Genomic DNA, 16,626 nt, shown 5'->3' with positions numbered 1-16,626 from the left:
GTTGGCACACTTTTAATCTTTTAATTTGGGCTAAATGAGATTTTGGTTCTCAACATATTTAAGAGCAATTTTAATTTCTACAATCAAATTCTTCAATTTTTTACTTTCATTTAAAACTCATGCTTATAGTTTATTAAAAATTTCACAAATTAAGAAATATTTTATTCTATATAACTTTGTTGAAATGCTTCAAGTCGTTATGTTAGTTAGAGTTACAACCTCAATCTTCCAAACTTGTCTTCATCTCCAACACACAAAATCTCTTCACAAAAATAGCATTCTCATTAACCACACACTTGTTTGTTCTCACCTTCTTTTTCTCATCAAACCCTTTCTAATCTTCTCTCTCTTCCACAATCCTCACCAACCAGCACTTCTCAAAACAAAACAAAAAAAATCACTTTTTATCCTTTTTTTTTTCCTTTTTTTCTTTTAGGGGTAATGGGAGACCCAACTGCAAATTTTGAACCTTTTTGAGGTTTTGGTTTGTGGGTATGAAGAAAAAAAATGGAATTTGAGAGAAAAATGGCTGTGTTGGGTTTTGTCTGAGGATTTTTTTTGTTGTTAACATGAAAGGTTGTTGTTATTTGGCTTTGAATGTTTTTTCATTGCATTTAACAATTGTTATCGAATGCCGGAACGATTTCGATATTCGGCATTCGATTCATTCTTGTTCTTCATTCAGTTCCAACCTTACTCCATTTCAATCAGAATCAGAACTCCAAGTCCATCCAATGAATTTAAATTTTTTCAAATTTTTTCAAATTTGAAAAATTATTATTATTGTGCTTTTTGTTGTGTTGGATTTTAATTCAGAAACCAGAAATGAATTCTGGTCCTGTTTTAGCGTTGCATCCTAGTGACAATATTTTCAGAACAAGGGAGCCTCTTGATTTTGAGGAGGACTTTGTAGAGAAAGATCCAACCGGCCGGTACGTGAGGGTATGTATGGATGCATCCATGCATGACATGACATGATTCATTTATGTTTTTTTATGCTATCATTTATTTTTTATTAATGTGTGCGATTTGTGGTGTCATTTGTCTAATGTGGTGAAATGGTGCTAATTGAGCTAGAGGGATACATACTAAGTGCGTGTTAGGTTCTATGGCGGCCAAAATTGATTTTAGTTCAAAGTTAAATGATTTATGTTTGTATACATTTACGTGAAAGTGATTTGAACCGTGAATTTAAATGTAAAAATCATGTTTGGAGGCAAAAGCTATAAATTATGACTTCAAGTTAAATTAGAATCAACTTTAGAGGCAAAATCAATTCTAATTAGGAATATGCCGAAACTTGCACCAAGTAACTGATATTGATTAGATATGTTTTTCTTGTGTAACTATGCAATGTACATAAGCTGAATTGATGACTCTTATGTCTCATGATTTTAGAGAATCTGTATTGTTTGCCAAAATGCACTATTACCTTTATTTGGAATTAGGGAAACTTTTATCCAAAAAAAAATTTGCTTGATAACTTGACCTTTTGATGTTTGAATTATCTTGATATGGCTGTGCTAGATCGTCTTTGTAAACAATGTTGTTATTGATTATTGTTGTTAATGCACAAAGATTCATTGCTACTTTAGTCCTTCAGCTAGGGAGATTTGTTTAATTGTATCCAGTTATTCTATATTTCACCTGTTCTTTCTATTTTTTTTTAATTTGACGTTTTTTCCTCTTTTTTTTTTTTGTCTCAGTACAATGAAATCTTGGGCAGGGGTGCCTTCAAGACTGTGTACGATTCTGACGCCTAATCTCTATTTACTATTTTTGAATTTTGTTTTTGGTCATTATATCTATTTTGTTGTATATGGTTCCTTCTTTTCTGTTTTTTTTAATTCAGAACTATGCTTTTGGTAAGAATTATTTCATAAGAAAATTCAGTCATCAATGATATTTGATAGGGTTATGGCATTTGTTTCTTGTTAAAGCGCGCTATTAAATCTCTATTCCTTTTGCAGTTATAGGGCATTTGATGAAGTTGATGGAATAGAAGTTGCTTGGAACCAAGTTAGGATTGACGGTCTCTTACATTCAACAGATGATCTTGCAAAATTGTATTCTGAAGTTCATATATTGAAGTCCTTAAGACATGAAAATATCATTAAGTTCTACGATTCCTGGGTCGATGATAAGCAGAAAACCGTTAACATGATCACCGAACTCTTCACATCTGGAAACTTAAGACAGTATGTTCTCTCGATTTTAACCCTTTTTTTTATGCCATTTCGCTGCATTGTGCACATGAGACTCTTGTGAAACTTTGGCTTACAGGTACCGTAAGAAGCATAAGTATGTTGAAATGAAAGCCATAAAAGGTTGGGCCAGGCAGATTCTTCAAGGCTTAGCATATCTTCACGGTCACAGGCCGCCTATTATTCATAGAGACTTGAAATGCGACAACATCTTTGTGAACGGAAACCAAGGAGAAGTTAAGATCGGTGATCTCGGATTGGCAATCGTCATGCAGCAGCCAACAGCTCGGAGTGTTATTGGTAACACATTTTCGTTTCCTAAAATGTGAAGGTTTTTTTTTATCACATTGGTTCTGTGAACAACACTCAAATATTCTTCTGTTTTTTTCGTATCTCTATTTTTAAAAGGGACGCCCGAGTTTATGGCTCCAGAATTATATGAAGAGGAGTACAATGAACTTGTTGACATCTATTCTTTTGGAATGTCAATGTTGGAGATGGTTACTCTTGAGTATCCCTACAATGAATGCAATAACCCAGCTCAAATATATAAGAAAGTTACCTCGGTAAGTATGACAATCATCGGCATATCATTATCAATTATTATTGTATTCATCTGTGCTGTATTGTGATGCATTCCATGGTTATCGGTATCTTACTAGTCGTATATAGATTCGATACTAAACCGAACCTAATCGATACGAATCTATAGCATGTATCTACTTTGGACATGAATCTCATCTTGAATCATGATTTATTATGATGAATCTGGATTCACTGTGGTGAATTCTGATTTATTCTTTTGATTCACAACCTAAACTTAATATAGTCAACCACTTTCTCTGTCATTTGAAATATGACTTGGATCTTAAATTATTGAGGTTCATAAATGATTATCAACTTATAATTGTGTTTTTCACCTTTTTTTTACTTGCAAATGATATTTCTATTGGTTAACGATTTGAATCTCGACTTGATAACCTTGATGTATTTCGTTGCAGGGTATCAAACCTGGTTCCCTTAGTAAGGTGAGTGACCCTCAAATTAAGGACTTTATTGAGAAATGCCTGGTTCCAGCATCTGAGAGATTGTCCGCAGAAGAGCTTCTTAAAGACCCATTTCTACAAATTGAGAGTCCAAAGGGTCCATTCCTGACTCCTATTAAAACTCCAACAGCTACCGATATGCCAAAGTCGGGTACTCCATCTATGGACATCGATGCTGAGTACAAACAGTTTTATGGGAGTATGAGTACCTATGCTGAAAGCAACCAGGGAAGTCCACATTATCCTGTTTTTGAAGTCCAAAAGACTAATAAGAACAATGAGTTTAGGTTAAAAGGGACTAAAAATGATGATAACTCGGTATCATTGACCCTGCGTATTGCTGATACAAGTGGTAAGCATGTGTCCTTTCCTGTATTAGTTTTTGACACACTTCTTTGTGCCTTGATATTGAGTTGATACTGAGGGTTTGTTTGTTTTAGCTGATTTGAGCTCATCTACTTGCATAAGAATTTTTGAGACTGTTTGTGAGAACTTACGAAAATAACTTATGACATGTCCATAAGTTGTTTTTACCTTATATCTATACGCTTTCTAGAAATAACCTATGAAAACAACTTGTACCTTATATGAGAACAGTTTGAATTTATTTTGTTATTGAAATAGTTTATGCTATAAACACTCAATTAAGTTGTTTATCGAAACAGTGCCTAAAATGTTCTTGTTGTGTTACTTGCAGGTCGAGTACGGAATATACATTTTCTCTTTTACCTTGATGCAGATACTGCAGTTTCCGTGGCCTCGGAGATGGTTGAACATTTGGAGCTGGCAGATCATGATGTGGCTTTCATAGCTGAGCTTATTGATTACTTGATATTGAAACTTCTTCCTTGGTGGAAACCTTCACCTGATCATAATTCAACTGGAGAAGTAAGTCTTTGTAGTGGTACTACAAATGTAGATTGCCAAACCTTAATGTCAAGCCCTTGGAGTTCTATCTTAACTAATGTTCCCTCCGAAAAAGTTAGTGGTCAAGATGTCTTTTCCGAGTTCGATACAATTTCTAGGGAAGGTTTTGAGACAGCTGGAAAGAGCTGTTTAAACACTGATAACGCTACTTCTGAGGGTGCCTATGATGCTTCTCATTGTTTGGTTAACTCCGAAGATCAACATTCACAAGGATCGGGAGCTTCTGAAATAGTTGTTGATGATGCTTCTGTGAAAACCGACAATTCTCATGTTTCCAAAGTTATGGGTGTTGGATTTTTTAAATGCCTAATAAGGTCGATACCCGAGGTTGAAGTTGGGAACAGGTATTTCGAAGATTGCAAATTGCAGGCCGCAGATTACAATGTTGGGGAAGGCAATGTGATCTCAGAATCATCAAACGTTCTGAGCTTGATAAGTAGTTGTTGTTCTTCTGTGTCTTCAACCGAAAAGGATAATGATCATGAGCTAAAGCTTGAACTTGATGAAATTGAGTCACAATATCAGCATTGGATTGAGGAGCTCACTAGAATGAAGTTGGAGGCATTGGAAGCCACCCGAAGCAAATGGATGTCCAAGAAGAAAATAGCTGTTCATTGATTTTAAGCTTGTTGATTAACCAACTATGTAGCACCGACAATTCAGATTGAAGGTGTTTTGGTGTCCATCATGTGTCGTCGTGTCAGTGTCGTGTTTGTGTCCGTGTCAGTGCTTCATAGTTAACTAACCTCATTTTACCCTTGTCGAAGTTATTTCATTGTAAAGTTTAATTTGTATATTGGATGTGGCTCTTTTTTTGCAGAAGCCGGCGTCATTACTCTCAAATCTCAGCATATATTTTTTATGCTTTGGATATATGTTATGGATCTCTCATTATATTATGCACAATAATCTGTCTTATACAATTCAACCCCCTCCCTAAAAAATATACCAAGAGTCAAACTTTTTAGAAACAGCTTGTGTACGTTAAAATTAGCTTCTGCGTTTCAAATATTTTCAAAATTATCTGCATTAATTTTTCTTTAAACATCTTTAAGTTTATATATACCTCTTTATAAGTAAATTTGTGATATTATTGTGAAACAAAATGTGATCTAAATTGGATCCAATTCCATATCATGTTCTATACACAAATTGTTATTGAGGACACATTCTGCTGATGTCCCTTTCATATCATCGTAAAATTTCACGAATGCTGCGATTGTTGACTGTTATTAAACTTTGAATGTGTCCCTTTAATAGACTGCAGCATTGTATGCTGCGATTGTTGACCGTTACTAAACTTTGAATGGACGAGATTACACTTCTTTTCCGTACGTAAAATTTCACGTGAGAGGATTCATTCTCAAATGTGTCACATTTGTATTGATTTAGTATCAATAGCTGAATCAAAATAATAAGAGAAGTGATGTGTGAACTATGTGTTTGAGACTTGAGAGACACATTTGTGAACCAGAGTTTCAGACCTCTCAAAAAGTAAGAGAAAGAAAATCAAATTTGGATAAGCTTTAAATTTATGTCAAAGGCTTGGGTTTACTTTGAGAATTTCTAAAAGGACTCTCTTAGAGGTAAAGTCAAAAAGGACCCCTTTGTTCATGTATGATAATGTATTCAAGGGACTAGGTGATTTTGTTTATAACAATTAATGGAGTTGATGAATTACTGTAACACAACATTTAACAGTGAAAACAACATCTAAAAACAGAAAATAAAGTTAAAACAAAGTAGTAGTTATGTGACAGTTTTGTAATTAACACTCAAAATAGATTTTTTTTTTTTACGAGTTGGGTCTAAGGGACTCACCAGAACTAATGCGAGTCTAAAGATTTAGAGAGCACTGATAAAAGTATTTATATATTATTACTCACCAACGAGGTCCTTACATCGACAATGAAATTTGTATCCAGATCTTTGTGAAATTTGAGTTGAATTTTTATCAACTGGACCAACTTGCGTCGTTAAAATAGAATATATTCTCTCAACTCAACTAAACTTGTATTTTTTGTAAACACCCAACAAAATTGTATATAAAGTTATCAGTTAGTTGGGAGTCCCTATCCAAACTCAACTCTTTCCCCCTCTCTCTCACACTCATAAGCATGTATTAATGCATAAACCAACAGGCGTACATACACACCAAAAACCAAAAGGGCGAAGGTATGTTTCCCTTTGACTCAAGAACTAGAATATGATGATAAACAGATAAATAAAAACACTTTTTTTAACCAATCAATAATATTTCTTCTAGCCAGTAGAATCTTCCTTTCTATTGGTTAATTTATTATTACAATTTGGTTGTATTTGTTTACTCTATTGTATATTGCTAAAAAAAAGGAAAACCCACCTTTTCAAGCAACATAAAAATATTTCATAAACAATGGCATCATTTTCTTGCCAAACTTTATTTAATTCCACATCAATCAACTTCTTTAAATTTTAACCAATATTTTTTGTCCAATTCTTTTGGAATCTTCTTTACTCAATCACCCTTCTCATTCATATTCTTTGCTTCAAATTATTTTTCATTAATTCAGTACATATCTTGCACCAAACCAATTATCAAACTCTGACATGAAAAATTTGGCTGCTAGTGTTTTGTCAAAACTGTGTAACAGAAACTTTGACCAAGCTTTTTTTTTTTTTTTTTTTTTGGTAGATAGACGAAATGGCAAAGTCATTATAAAACTCACACCCACAAGTGGAGGTACCGGGGTTCGAACCCCGGTCATGGCATCCGGCCTAACAATTTCGGCATTTTGCCAGTTGAGCTAAGACTTCGATTGACCAAGCTTTTTCTTTTATATACTTTTTATTTATTTTTTGAAAAGTATATTGATTTTATATCTATTATTTATGTATGAGTAGGAGCTAAGGTGGCAGTGTTAGGGAAATTCATTAATGGCCGATTTGATGGGATCACGGGCATACTGCTGCTTCAAGTGCCAAAACCTTGTTGCTTTCCATGATGATATTGTTTCCAAAGATTTTCAGGTGAACTTTTCTTTCTTGCAATTTTGACTTTTTCTTCATCTTTATGCTAGATTTTGTTGAAAATGGTTCATCCATGAAAATGGATCATCTAATACTGCGGAATGATGCTGAAACGGTAGGAACCGTTAGATTTAGAGAGAAAATTTGTTTAAATCAAATGGTTTCCTACCATTATGGGGTCTTTCGCAATCGTGGATGATCCAATTTCGTTCATCCATACCCATTAGAAGATATTTTTTGGGTTTAGAATAGAATCAGTAAAGAACAAGACTTTGAAGTTTACTTGCTGAGATGAATATTCAGATTTATATAATAACTAAACCCAGTATAATCACGATGAAAGCTTTTCAATCATGATCCTGAAATTAATTTCACTTGTCTCAATGGAATCATTTCATTTCATATATTATAAATTATGCTTAACGAGCTTCAATAAAGGCCGAATTGATCAGAAGAAATGAAACAATCATCGGTCAGACTTTACTTACTTTGTGATTGAACTCTAGATTATGTCCATTTCCTGTAGGAACCGGAGGGTTAAATTAAAACCAAAAAATCATATTATAAATTTTCATTCAAATTTGTTTGTAACATGTGATACTTTTGTTGATAGTTTAGTTGTTATCTTCTACTGAAATGAATTAATTTGTTGAATGTTAATTGGATAAGAGGGTGGTTGGTGAAGATATATGAAGTTTCTTTTTAACCTCAAAGATTTTCAAAGGTTATGTTTAACAGGCAAGCAATGGAAGAGCTTTTCTGTTTTCTCATGCCATGAACATATTTTTGGGACCTAAAGAAGATAGACAGCTTATGACTGGTCTTCACACAGTTGCTGATGTTTTTTGTTCTGATTGTGGTGAAGAACTTGGTTGGAAATACCTTAAAGCTTATGAGGAAACACAGAAGTATAAAGAAGGAAAATGTGTGCTTGAGAAGTTTAAGATTGTTTTGGGAAATGGGTAGCTAACAAAATTGATTTTAACAGTACTTGTTCATTGGGGAATTCCACAAGTACAACATTAGTATAATTGTGAATTTTGTGTCTTTGTAAATGTTGCTTGATCAGGGGAAAAAGCTCGATTTTATTCACTCAAAAAAATTGAAAAATCAAATAAGTTGTCAAAAGATATCATTGTCTTCCCCTCATGTTAATTGTTGAATGGTCCTTGTTCATATTGTACAAAAGATTCTTTTCAAGAAAATTACAAACATCATTATTAGCCTTGTACAGAGAAGGCTTGTTGTTTTATACTTTTTTATCAGTTAAGAGTGTCAGATACTGATTAGATTGCCTATATCATTGCATGAAATTCACTTGAGAGCATTATTTATGTAAAACTGAAATTTCATTTGATAATAGAAATATTGGCATATTTCAGCAGATAAAAACCAACATAATATAAGTACATTCTGTTATTGTGATTTGTTTGGAATCACAGTGAATTTGACGAAACCATGGCAGCAACTTGATTTTGCTGAAACTTTAAAGGGCAACTCTTGCCAAAATTACAGTGGCATATGATTTGTCAAATTCAGTGTCAACCATAGTCACCTGGTGCGAGTTCTTCGTGAATTCATGCGTACGAATACACAAAATTACTCGAATTTGGTGCTTGCAAATTGGTTTGCAATTCTCTGCCTAGTGCAGGAATTATGTTACGATGGTCTCAACACAAACATGCACTTTAAGTTGCCAGACCAGTTACAATACAGTTTTTATGCATATTATTACACTTGTAGAGGCTGGTAGTAAGCTCTTCTATTGTATGGAATTGTGTCACATGATCTACGGTGGACCGATGCTTGAAAATTGTTCCAAACGTAAACAACAATCATTATCGTTCTCTATCAGCAGAACCTTGTGATATTATTCATCTCATCCTCATGACTGAGACGACAACTCAATTGGTGCTGGTTCAAAGCTCAACCTTATATCGGTTTTCTCTTGATTTTGTTGAATCAACCCTATCATGTCACTGTCTCATCCATGAGAACGTAAGGACCTTGAACTTCTACTAAAAAATGACGATATTGGTTGTCGTCGATTTCTTGATCAATTCGCAACTATCGGTCCACGGTGGACACCGCCACCCTAAGAAACTGATGTTTGCTGAGCTTTTTCGTGACAAGTCAATTGTTCATTGGCAAAAGACAGAAGTTGTCAGCGTTGGCTCTTTTCATAGTACACTACAAACTGTTGTCCAATTGTGAAAAGCTAGCAGCAGTACTCTCTGAACTAATCTTGAAGTATTTATTTGAAGAAAACACTCATTTCTGTTCTTTGGTCAAGAAAGACACTAAAAATTTACAAAAATAAATAATAGTAGAAACAGAAGGAAAGAACATCGATAAGCCTCTATTTGGAACCGCCGTGGGATGACGCCTGGACACGCGTCTCTCAAACCCTACAAATTGTAGCTTCACTTTTTCACGTCCAAAGGCCTTGTGCGGTGGTGGTGAAAAGAATCGAAACCAAACATACGCTAATATGATCTCTATTTCAATTTTCTGAACTTTGTTAAAGTTTTATAAAATCGCAAAGGTTAGCAGCAGTCAAGGCTTATTAGGCCAACCAGAATGGGGTATATAATAGCATGTTGAATTATGTTAGCATTACATTCCTTAATCTTTTATTAGTTGAAATTCATACGAGTCCTACTAAATTTATGTAAAGCTTACATGAATAATTTAGTGAAATTCGTTTAAATTTCAACAAATAAAAAAATATATATATATTGCTAGCACTTCTCATCATGTATGCGTCAATTTGTTTGACTTACTTTTGTTTATAATTAAGAAGCGAGGGACAAATAACATTTGTCGATCCACAAAAACATACACAAATTTCGTCCTAATAACAGCTTTCTCCAACCAACAAGTGGATGTAAGAATTTCAGCATTAGTATTATATTGCTTTTTGTACAAGAAATGATTAATCTCATGTCACGGATTTGAGTGATTAGTTGTTCTTAGGAAAGCTCATATGTCTAGGTTTCAAACGACATATCCAACCCTCCATGTTGTATGTTGCATCTTGCAATTTAAATACTATATACTACTCATACAAGTGTAATCAATAATGAGTACTGGTCTGATTATGTTTGCCACATTTACCTTGTTTAGTGTATTAGTCATGACATGCTTAAATTAACAAATGAATACTACTGATTCGTTTTGAACATTTCTCTTTGATTCACAATCAATGTTGGTTGTCAGGGATACCATTGCAGGGAAAGTAGGTACAATGTCCTATATTCTCGGATTGGGTTTCATTGCAATCGAAATATAGTTCAATCGTGTAATCGGTGAATTTGAGATTGTCTGATCAAGATCGAAAAGGTCCAGATTTCAACATCAGAATTTGAGACCATAAACTCTCATTAGAATTTAAAAAGAAAGAAGAAGAAAAAAACCGAACATATGAGTCCGGTGTGCAATTGCATGATTATAAATTTATATCTCATATCTTCGTCGATCATTCGTAAACACCGAATAGTTTACAATTACAACATTATAATAAACAAATAAAAATTATACCTACCCAATTTTTGCACCTTTTTCTTTTTCTTGTGTGAAAAATGCAATTTCTTCCAACTCAAAACAAACCTTTTCACATCACTAAGTTGAAATTGCATCGAACCAGTTATCTTTCACGTTTGAATATGGTAATGTATAATCAATTAACAACTTGAGCCATACAATCCAATTTTCTACTTTCATATGTTACAGAAGACCTTGTAACTCATTAGTGACAACCTATTTTGAGAAACTTGTCAAATTTTTCAATAGACTTTCACTAAGAAAAATGTTAGGGACACACTCTCTAACACACTCTTTCAACATACTCCAACACCTGCCTCCAAACTTATGGCTGCCATCATCCTTCTTCAATAAGATTCAAATGTGTTGAAAGTGTGTGATAGAAAATGTGACCATAACATTTCTCTTTTTGTCAATATTATAATTGAACCAACGTGTCACTTATTGAACGGCTTATATTACATTTTGAAATTCTCGTTGCTTGTAAATTTCATTCCAAAAAAGTCTATACCACACTTAAATTTATACTTTACTAAATAGGCATTCAACAATTTATTTTCAACCATGTGATTATATAGACATAGACTAATACACAATATATTGTAGAAAATAATCAAGAAATGACTAATATAGAATTGGATTTTTCTTGGTAAATACATGACACATATTCATTGATCTCAACCGTACAACTATTTTCTAAACAGTGGACCTGGGGATCGATCCATGAATATGTAAGAAAGCAACTAAAAGACTAAAATCATTGTCATCAATGATGCAGTTATCTATTACCAAAAACAGTGTGACATTTTCAGCTTATTTACAAGACATTTTCAGCTTATTTTTATAAACTCTCCAACATATCTTACGAAAATAATTTATACAAAAAAAAAGTTTTATTTTGTTTTATCTTTGTCGTAAAATTAACTATATACAAGTGTTTATCATGATAAATGTTTATGTTATAATCTTCAAAATAAAGTGATTATCCAAACAAGACCTAATTCAGAAAATTATTATTAAAAAAAACCAAAAGGAAGAAAACTGAGTGCAAAAAACAAATTTTTTTTTTTTTTTAGGGTTCGAACTCAGACCTTATATATACTATACATTGTCTTTGTCAATTGAGCTAAGTTTGTGGAACGTCAAAAACAAAATGTTACCCGTGTGAAAAGGATGCTCAAGTTTTGTCGGCTAATAGTTTAAAAAAATGAATTACTACTATGACAATTGTTAAGAAAAATACTAAAAATATTCTTTAGACATTTGTTAAGAAAATAAATACAACAATATTACGTTAGAAAATGATGTATTCAACTTTTTAAATATTTAAAATTATTTTTTTGATACAAAAATTAAATTTTTAACTCTCTTAACCAATGTCGTGTCCTGGAAAAATTTGTTAACATGATTGATATAATAATACATAATATATGAACCCGACAAAAGAAGGCAGAAATATCAGAATTTGGTGGATAGAAATAGGAAAGGAAGCTTCATGGAAACCAAACTCTCAAACAGTTCCAATCAACGAAGATAATGTCTTACTCAGAATATCCTTAGGTTCCCACCAAAGGAACTTTCCTAGAAACTTTCATGAAATAGATTGATATAATATTAAACAAATTAAAAATAAAATTAAAAATCAATGCCATAAAAATACATCTACTTGTATAAGTTGAAACGTGACAAGATGGCTTTCTCCAAAGATTGATTCCTCAAGTTCTTGACTATCTACATTTTCTCTTTTGAACCTCTTCACAAGTTATAATAATTAACAACCAATGCATGTGGCTTGATTGATTGTGAAGAGTTTGTTGGAGAGGATCTCCGCAAAATACATATTTAGAGAAGGGTTAGAATCCTCTTCATTTTCTATTCTCGTAATTTCCTTTATTATTATAGTTTTTGAAATATAAATATAAAAGTGTGACATTAAATAAATTTAAATCTTTTTTATACACTTTAAAATATTTAAAAACTTGAATAATGTTGAGAATCAATTGAGATATAAAATAGAGAAGATCTCACCAACATGATATGAGGAAAATGCAAATGAGTAGTGTATAATCTAAATAAATTTTAATAATCATTTACCAACTTTTGATAATCATTGATAGATTATAAAATAATCAAGAGTTATTATTTTATAGTATAACAATGATTATTACAAATTCCTATAAAAAAATGGTTATTACAAGTTGGTTCATTGTAATTAACCAAAACTTATTTGAACCATAATTTCTAATTGGACGGTTTATCATAAACACAAACTCAAACAAGACTAGTTTGAAATATAGATTCTCTACTTTCATACAAGGGTGTTATTTGTGAAAGTCAACAAGTATTAACCAATTGATCAAAATTAGACGACTCATTTGATTATGATCAATTCAAAATCAAAATGTAAATCATATGCTCTTAATCTAAGAGTGCAGACTTGTTTTGTTGCGTGCGACAACAACATCCTATCGAGACTATAGCTTCATAGGAAATCCTAGTCACGCAAATTCGTTTATAATTATGTCTTTGGTGCGAAATATTTATCAACATATAATCTTCGTTGAAGAATCCGACTAACCACTTTTAATGAAGTGTTCCCTTGCAATCACATTTTTTTTTATCCATAAAGTTCGAACACGGGACCTTGCTTAAGGGATTTGAGTTCAGTTCTTCTCAGACCAACGTAATCGTGGTACCAACCAAAACCCCAAGTTGACACCAAGAAGTACCAAAAAGCCACCAAGAGAGTTATTCCAAAAAGCAAAGGACTTTTACATCTATATAAAAGGCCATTTTCCTAACTAATTCTCTCATGGAATTCTCATTTCTCATTACTATATAATATACAACTCTTCCAAAAGTCACTTTCTTCATCCACCTTTCTTTCCATATTCACCAACTAACACAAAAAGGAAGGAAAAAAAAAACTTCCTCTACAATGGAAACCAACAAGAACATGAAGCAAACCACCCCCACAACCATGGAAGCAGAATTTGAAGACTTGCTCCCAATTATGGCAGAGAAGCTTGATGTAGAAACCTTTGTATCCGAACTATGTGGTGGTTTCAATCTTCTTGCAGACCAAGAAACAGGTTTGATCACAAGTGAGAGTCTTAGGAAAAACTCAGCCATGCTTGGCATGGAAGGAATGAGTAAAGAAGATGCAGAAGCTATGGTTAAACAAGGTGATCTTGATGGTGATGGAAAGCTGAATGAGACTGAATTTTGCATATTGATGGTAAGGCTTAGTCCTGGAATGATGGAAGATGCTGAAACTTGGTTGGAGAAAGCAATTGAGGAACAGCTAAGAAATTAAAATCTTCATCTTAGATTTTATTTTACTTTTCTTATGATCTATTCAAAGTTAAATATATATATATTATTTGTCAGTTTAAGTTGTAAAAATTTATGTAAGAAATTTGTCTTAAGGGTATTTCTTTATTAAGGAAATGAATTTCTTATGGTACAAGAACCAAGATGTTTTTCTTGCATTTTCTAGATCATCATTAGATACTAACATCATTTTCTAGTTTCATGTGCTTCAAACATGGGTAACTTAAGGTTCTGTTTACATAAACAACTTAATCAAATGCTTATAGTATAACTATTTATCAAATAACAAATTATTCATATCAACTATAAGATATTTTCATAAACTATCCTGAAAAGCTCATGAAAATAAGCTGAAAAACATTTTATTAGAATGTCATGAGCTGTTTTCATAAGCTCTTCCAAACAGTTTCGCAATTTCATAAGTATCTGTAGTAGTAAATAAACTCAAATAAATCGATCCAGGTTCTAAGTCAATAATCTTTTCCTCAAACCAAGTCAAAATTAGAATATATATGCATAATATTGTTGATTATTTGTAGATGCTGCAGAAATCAGTGTCAAAGAACAAGTTATTGCGTTATCTTTCAGCTAAAAAAATCAGTTACTTTAGATGAGAAAGTGACAATGTTTGATTCATCATTCAGTGGTTAAGGACCAAAGGAATAATGTTGAATGGTTTTTTCTTTAACAGCATATTCCGTTGTTAATGTTAATCAATTACCAATTTTTTTTCAAAAAATGCTAAAGAACCAGAATTCTTTTAAATTAAAGTGTTTTTTTTTGGCGTATCTAAGAATCAGCTTTGATCTTTTACAATCCATGGTCTAATTTTGTCTAGATATGTTTGGCTGTGTTGCTTAAGTCATATGCTTTCCCCTAAAACTGTTATATTCCATGTTGAAGACAGAAAGAAACCCGGCAGTTAAGGCTAACCATATTTGGATAGATTTTCCATGTAGACTTTTTTTTTTTTCTAATAAAAAATTTAGATGAGTTAAGCTCCAACGACTCATCAGGAACATCCACTAAAGAGATTTTCATGTTGACGGCGGAAGTTGAACTTACTATTTGGGGATGAGTTAACTCCTTACCAGCTGAACCAATCATCACTAGCTAATTTTCATTTTTTTTTATCAACTGATCTATTAACTACAGAGTGTCCGGAATTTAAACATCGATCTTTATTTATACAATAAAATATTCTTATCAATCGAGTTAAATTCACCGGAACTTTCTGACTTTATTCACAACAAAAAAAATACACACATAATAACATGTCATAAGACAACCAAGCGTATGAAATATTGTGCCGTCGTTGAGCAGGAAACCTATGGCTAGTATTTTTCTTGTTTGAAACATTTTACAAATGTGCTAAATAATTTGAACAATAGCTAAAAATTGGACAAACTCAAGTGTCGACTATTATCAATTCAAAATACAAATCAAAATTAAAATATATAAATTATTTGCCGTTAATCCAACGATATATATATCGTTGCGTGCAATAACTACATTCTATCAAGACAACAAGTTCTTAAAAAAAAAATTCAAGACCACAAGTTTGTGGGGACTCTAAATCACTCAATTTTTTTAATATATTATTGGTGTGATGTATTCATCCACAAATAATTTTTGTTGAAAAATCTGATTGACCGTCTTTAGTTGAGTCTCCTCTTCCAACATCCAAGTTCAATTCTACTCAAACACATAATGTTGGAACCGAATTCCACAACTTGAACCCATGAGTATTTTCCTAGTTTGGACCACTTGTTGTTTTAAACCCTCTGATATCGTATTCAAAAAGGTACCAAGGAAATTACATGCTCTTCCTCACATTCACTACCCTCTTATCCTATACCATACAATCTCATATAAAGTCGTTTGCATAAGGGTTTATTTTGGCATTTATGGAAGCTTGTAGCCCCAATAATGTTGTCTTTCTTGGTTGGGTGCACCATGATAGGCTCCCCTTGGTCTAACTCGAACCTTCCACTGTTAAAAGCTCATTTGATTTCATGCAAACTCAACTCCACCACAATTCCACTCGTGCTGTTGATGCCTGAATGGAACTTCATGGAACCATATTCACAGAAGCCAATCTAGTGGATGACTCTTTAACTAAGCATTGCTTTAGTTTAGATCGTTCGTTCTTTTCAGCTTATTGATTGTTATTCTTTTTTCTCTTTTTTGTTCTCCTAATGGCCGTTATGTTGGAATCAGTTTTCCCATGGGGTTTCTAGTTTTGTTGACCCATTAAGGGTCTAATCTCTTATTTTTGCCAGTTGGAGCTGGCTGAGTGGAGGAAGATAGATCCTCTAAATTTTGGGTGTATAAATAAATGTGCAAATATGAATAGTAATGGAGCTTCTCAATTTTTAGAGAAATGAAAATGATCCTTGGCTGAGTGGAGTGCATAAGGGGCTATTGAATTTGCTTGCATCTGAAGTCTGAACCAATGCTCATAGCGGTAAGCAAATGAAATTCAAACTATTTCCAACTCTAAAGATACTGATCCTAGCAGTAAGCAAATGATAAATCATAGCAGTACTGGATCTTCTGATCTA

The 16,626-nt window shown here is 32.8% G+C and overlaps 3 protein-coding genes across 7 annotated transcripts; all 3 read left to right on the top strand.

Annotated features, from left to right (window-relative positions):
- Positions 1 to 215: 215 nt before the first annotated feature.
- On the top strand, positions 216 to 5,086 carry LOC25500648 (probable serine/threonine-protein kinase WNK10). 4 transcript variants are annotated; one of them, XM_013589133.3, is made up of 7 exons: positions 216 to 942; positions 1,707 to 1,744; positions 1,971 to 2,198; positions 2,284 to 2,504; positions 2,613 to 2,770; positions 3,206 to 3,602; positions 3,948 to 5,086. In XM_013589133.3, the coding sequence occupies exons 1-7, from the start codon at positions 826 to 828 to the stop codon at positions 4,793 to 4,795; spliced, it is 2,007 nt and encodes a 668-aa protein (XP_013444587.1). In that variant the 5' UTR covers positions 216 to 825; the 3' UTR covers positions 4,796 to 5,086. The 4 variants fall into 4 exon arrangements, with proteins under 4 accessions (XP_013444587.1, XP_024627902.1, XP_024627903.1 ...); XM_024772135.2 differs by having other exon boundaries at positions 797 to 932; XM_024772134.2 differs by lacking the exon at positions 1,707 to 1,744 and having other exon boundaries at positions 216 to 932.
- A 1,247-nt stretch (positions 5,087 to 6,333) lies between these two features.
- LOC25500647 (protein yippee-like At4g27745) lies at positions 6,334 to 8,440 on the top strand. 2 transcript variants are annotated; one of them, XM_039829610.1, is made up of 3 exons: positions 6,334 to 6,352; positions 7,061 to 7,186; positions 7,925 to 8,440. In XM_039829610.1, the coding sequence occupies exons 2-3, from the start codon at positions 7,094 to 7,096 to the stop codon at positions 8,150 to 8,152; spliced, it is 321 nt and encodes a 106-aa protein (XP_039685544.1). In that variant the 5' UTR covers positions 6,334 to 6,352; positions 7,061 to 7,093; the 3' UTR covers positions 8,153 to 8,440. The 2 variants fall into 2 exon arrangements, with proteins under 2 accessions (XP_039685544.1, XP_024629387.1); XM_024773619.2 differs by lacking the exon at positions 6,334 to 6,352 and adding an exon at positions 6,656 to 6,803.
- Positions 8,441 to 13,536: 5,096 nt separating this feature from the next.
- On the top strand, positions 13,537 to 14,201 carry LOC11439861 (calcium-binding protein KIC). Its single transcript, XM_003627483.4, has one exon. The coding sequence runs from the start codon at positions 13,668 to 13,670 to the stop codon at positions 14,043 to 14,045; it is 378 nt and encodes a 125-aa protein (XP_003627531.1). The 5' UTR covers positions 13,537 to 13,667; the 3' UTR covers positions 14,046 to 14,201.
- Positions 14,202 to 16,626: the final 2,425 nt, after the last annotated feature.

The sequence above is a fragment of the Medicago truncatula genome, chromosome 8 (assembly GCF_003473485.1).
Source record: "Medicago truncatula cultivar Jemalong A17 chromosome 8, MtrunA17r5.0-ANR, whole genome shotgun sequence".
In the NCBI taxonomy this organism is placed as follows: Eukaryota; Viridiplantae; Streptophyta; class Magnoliopsida; order Fabales; family Fabaceae; genus Medicago; species Medicago truncatula.
Note: the sequence above shows the minus strand (reverse complement) of the source record. Positions and strands in the feature narration are given on the sequence as shown.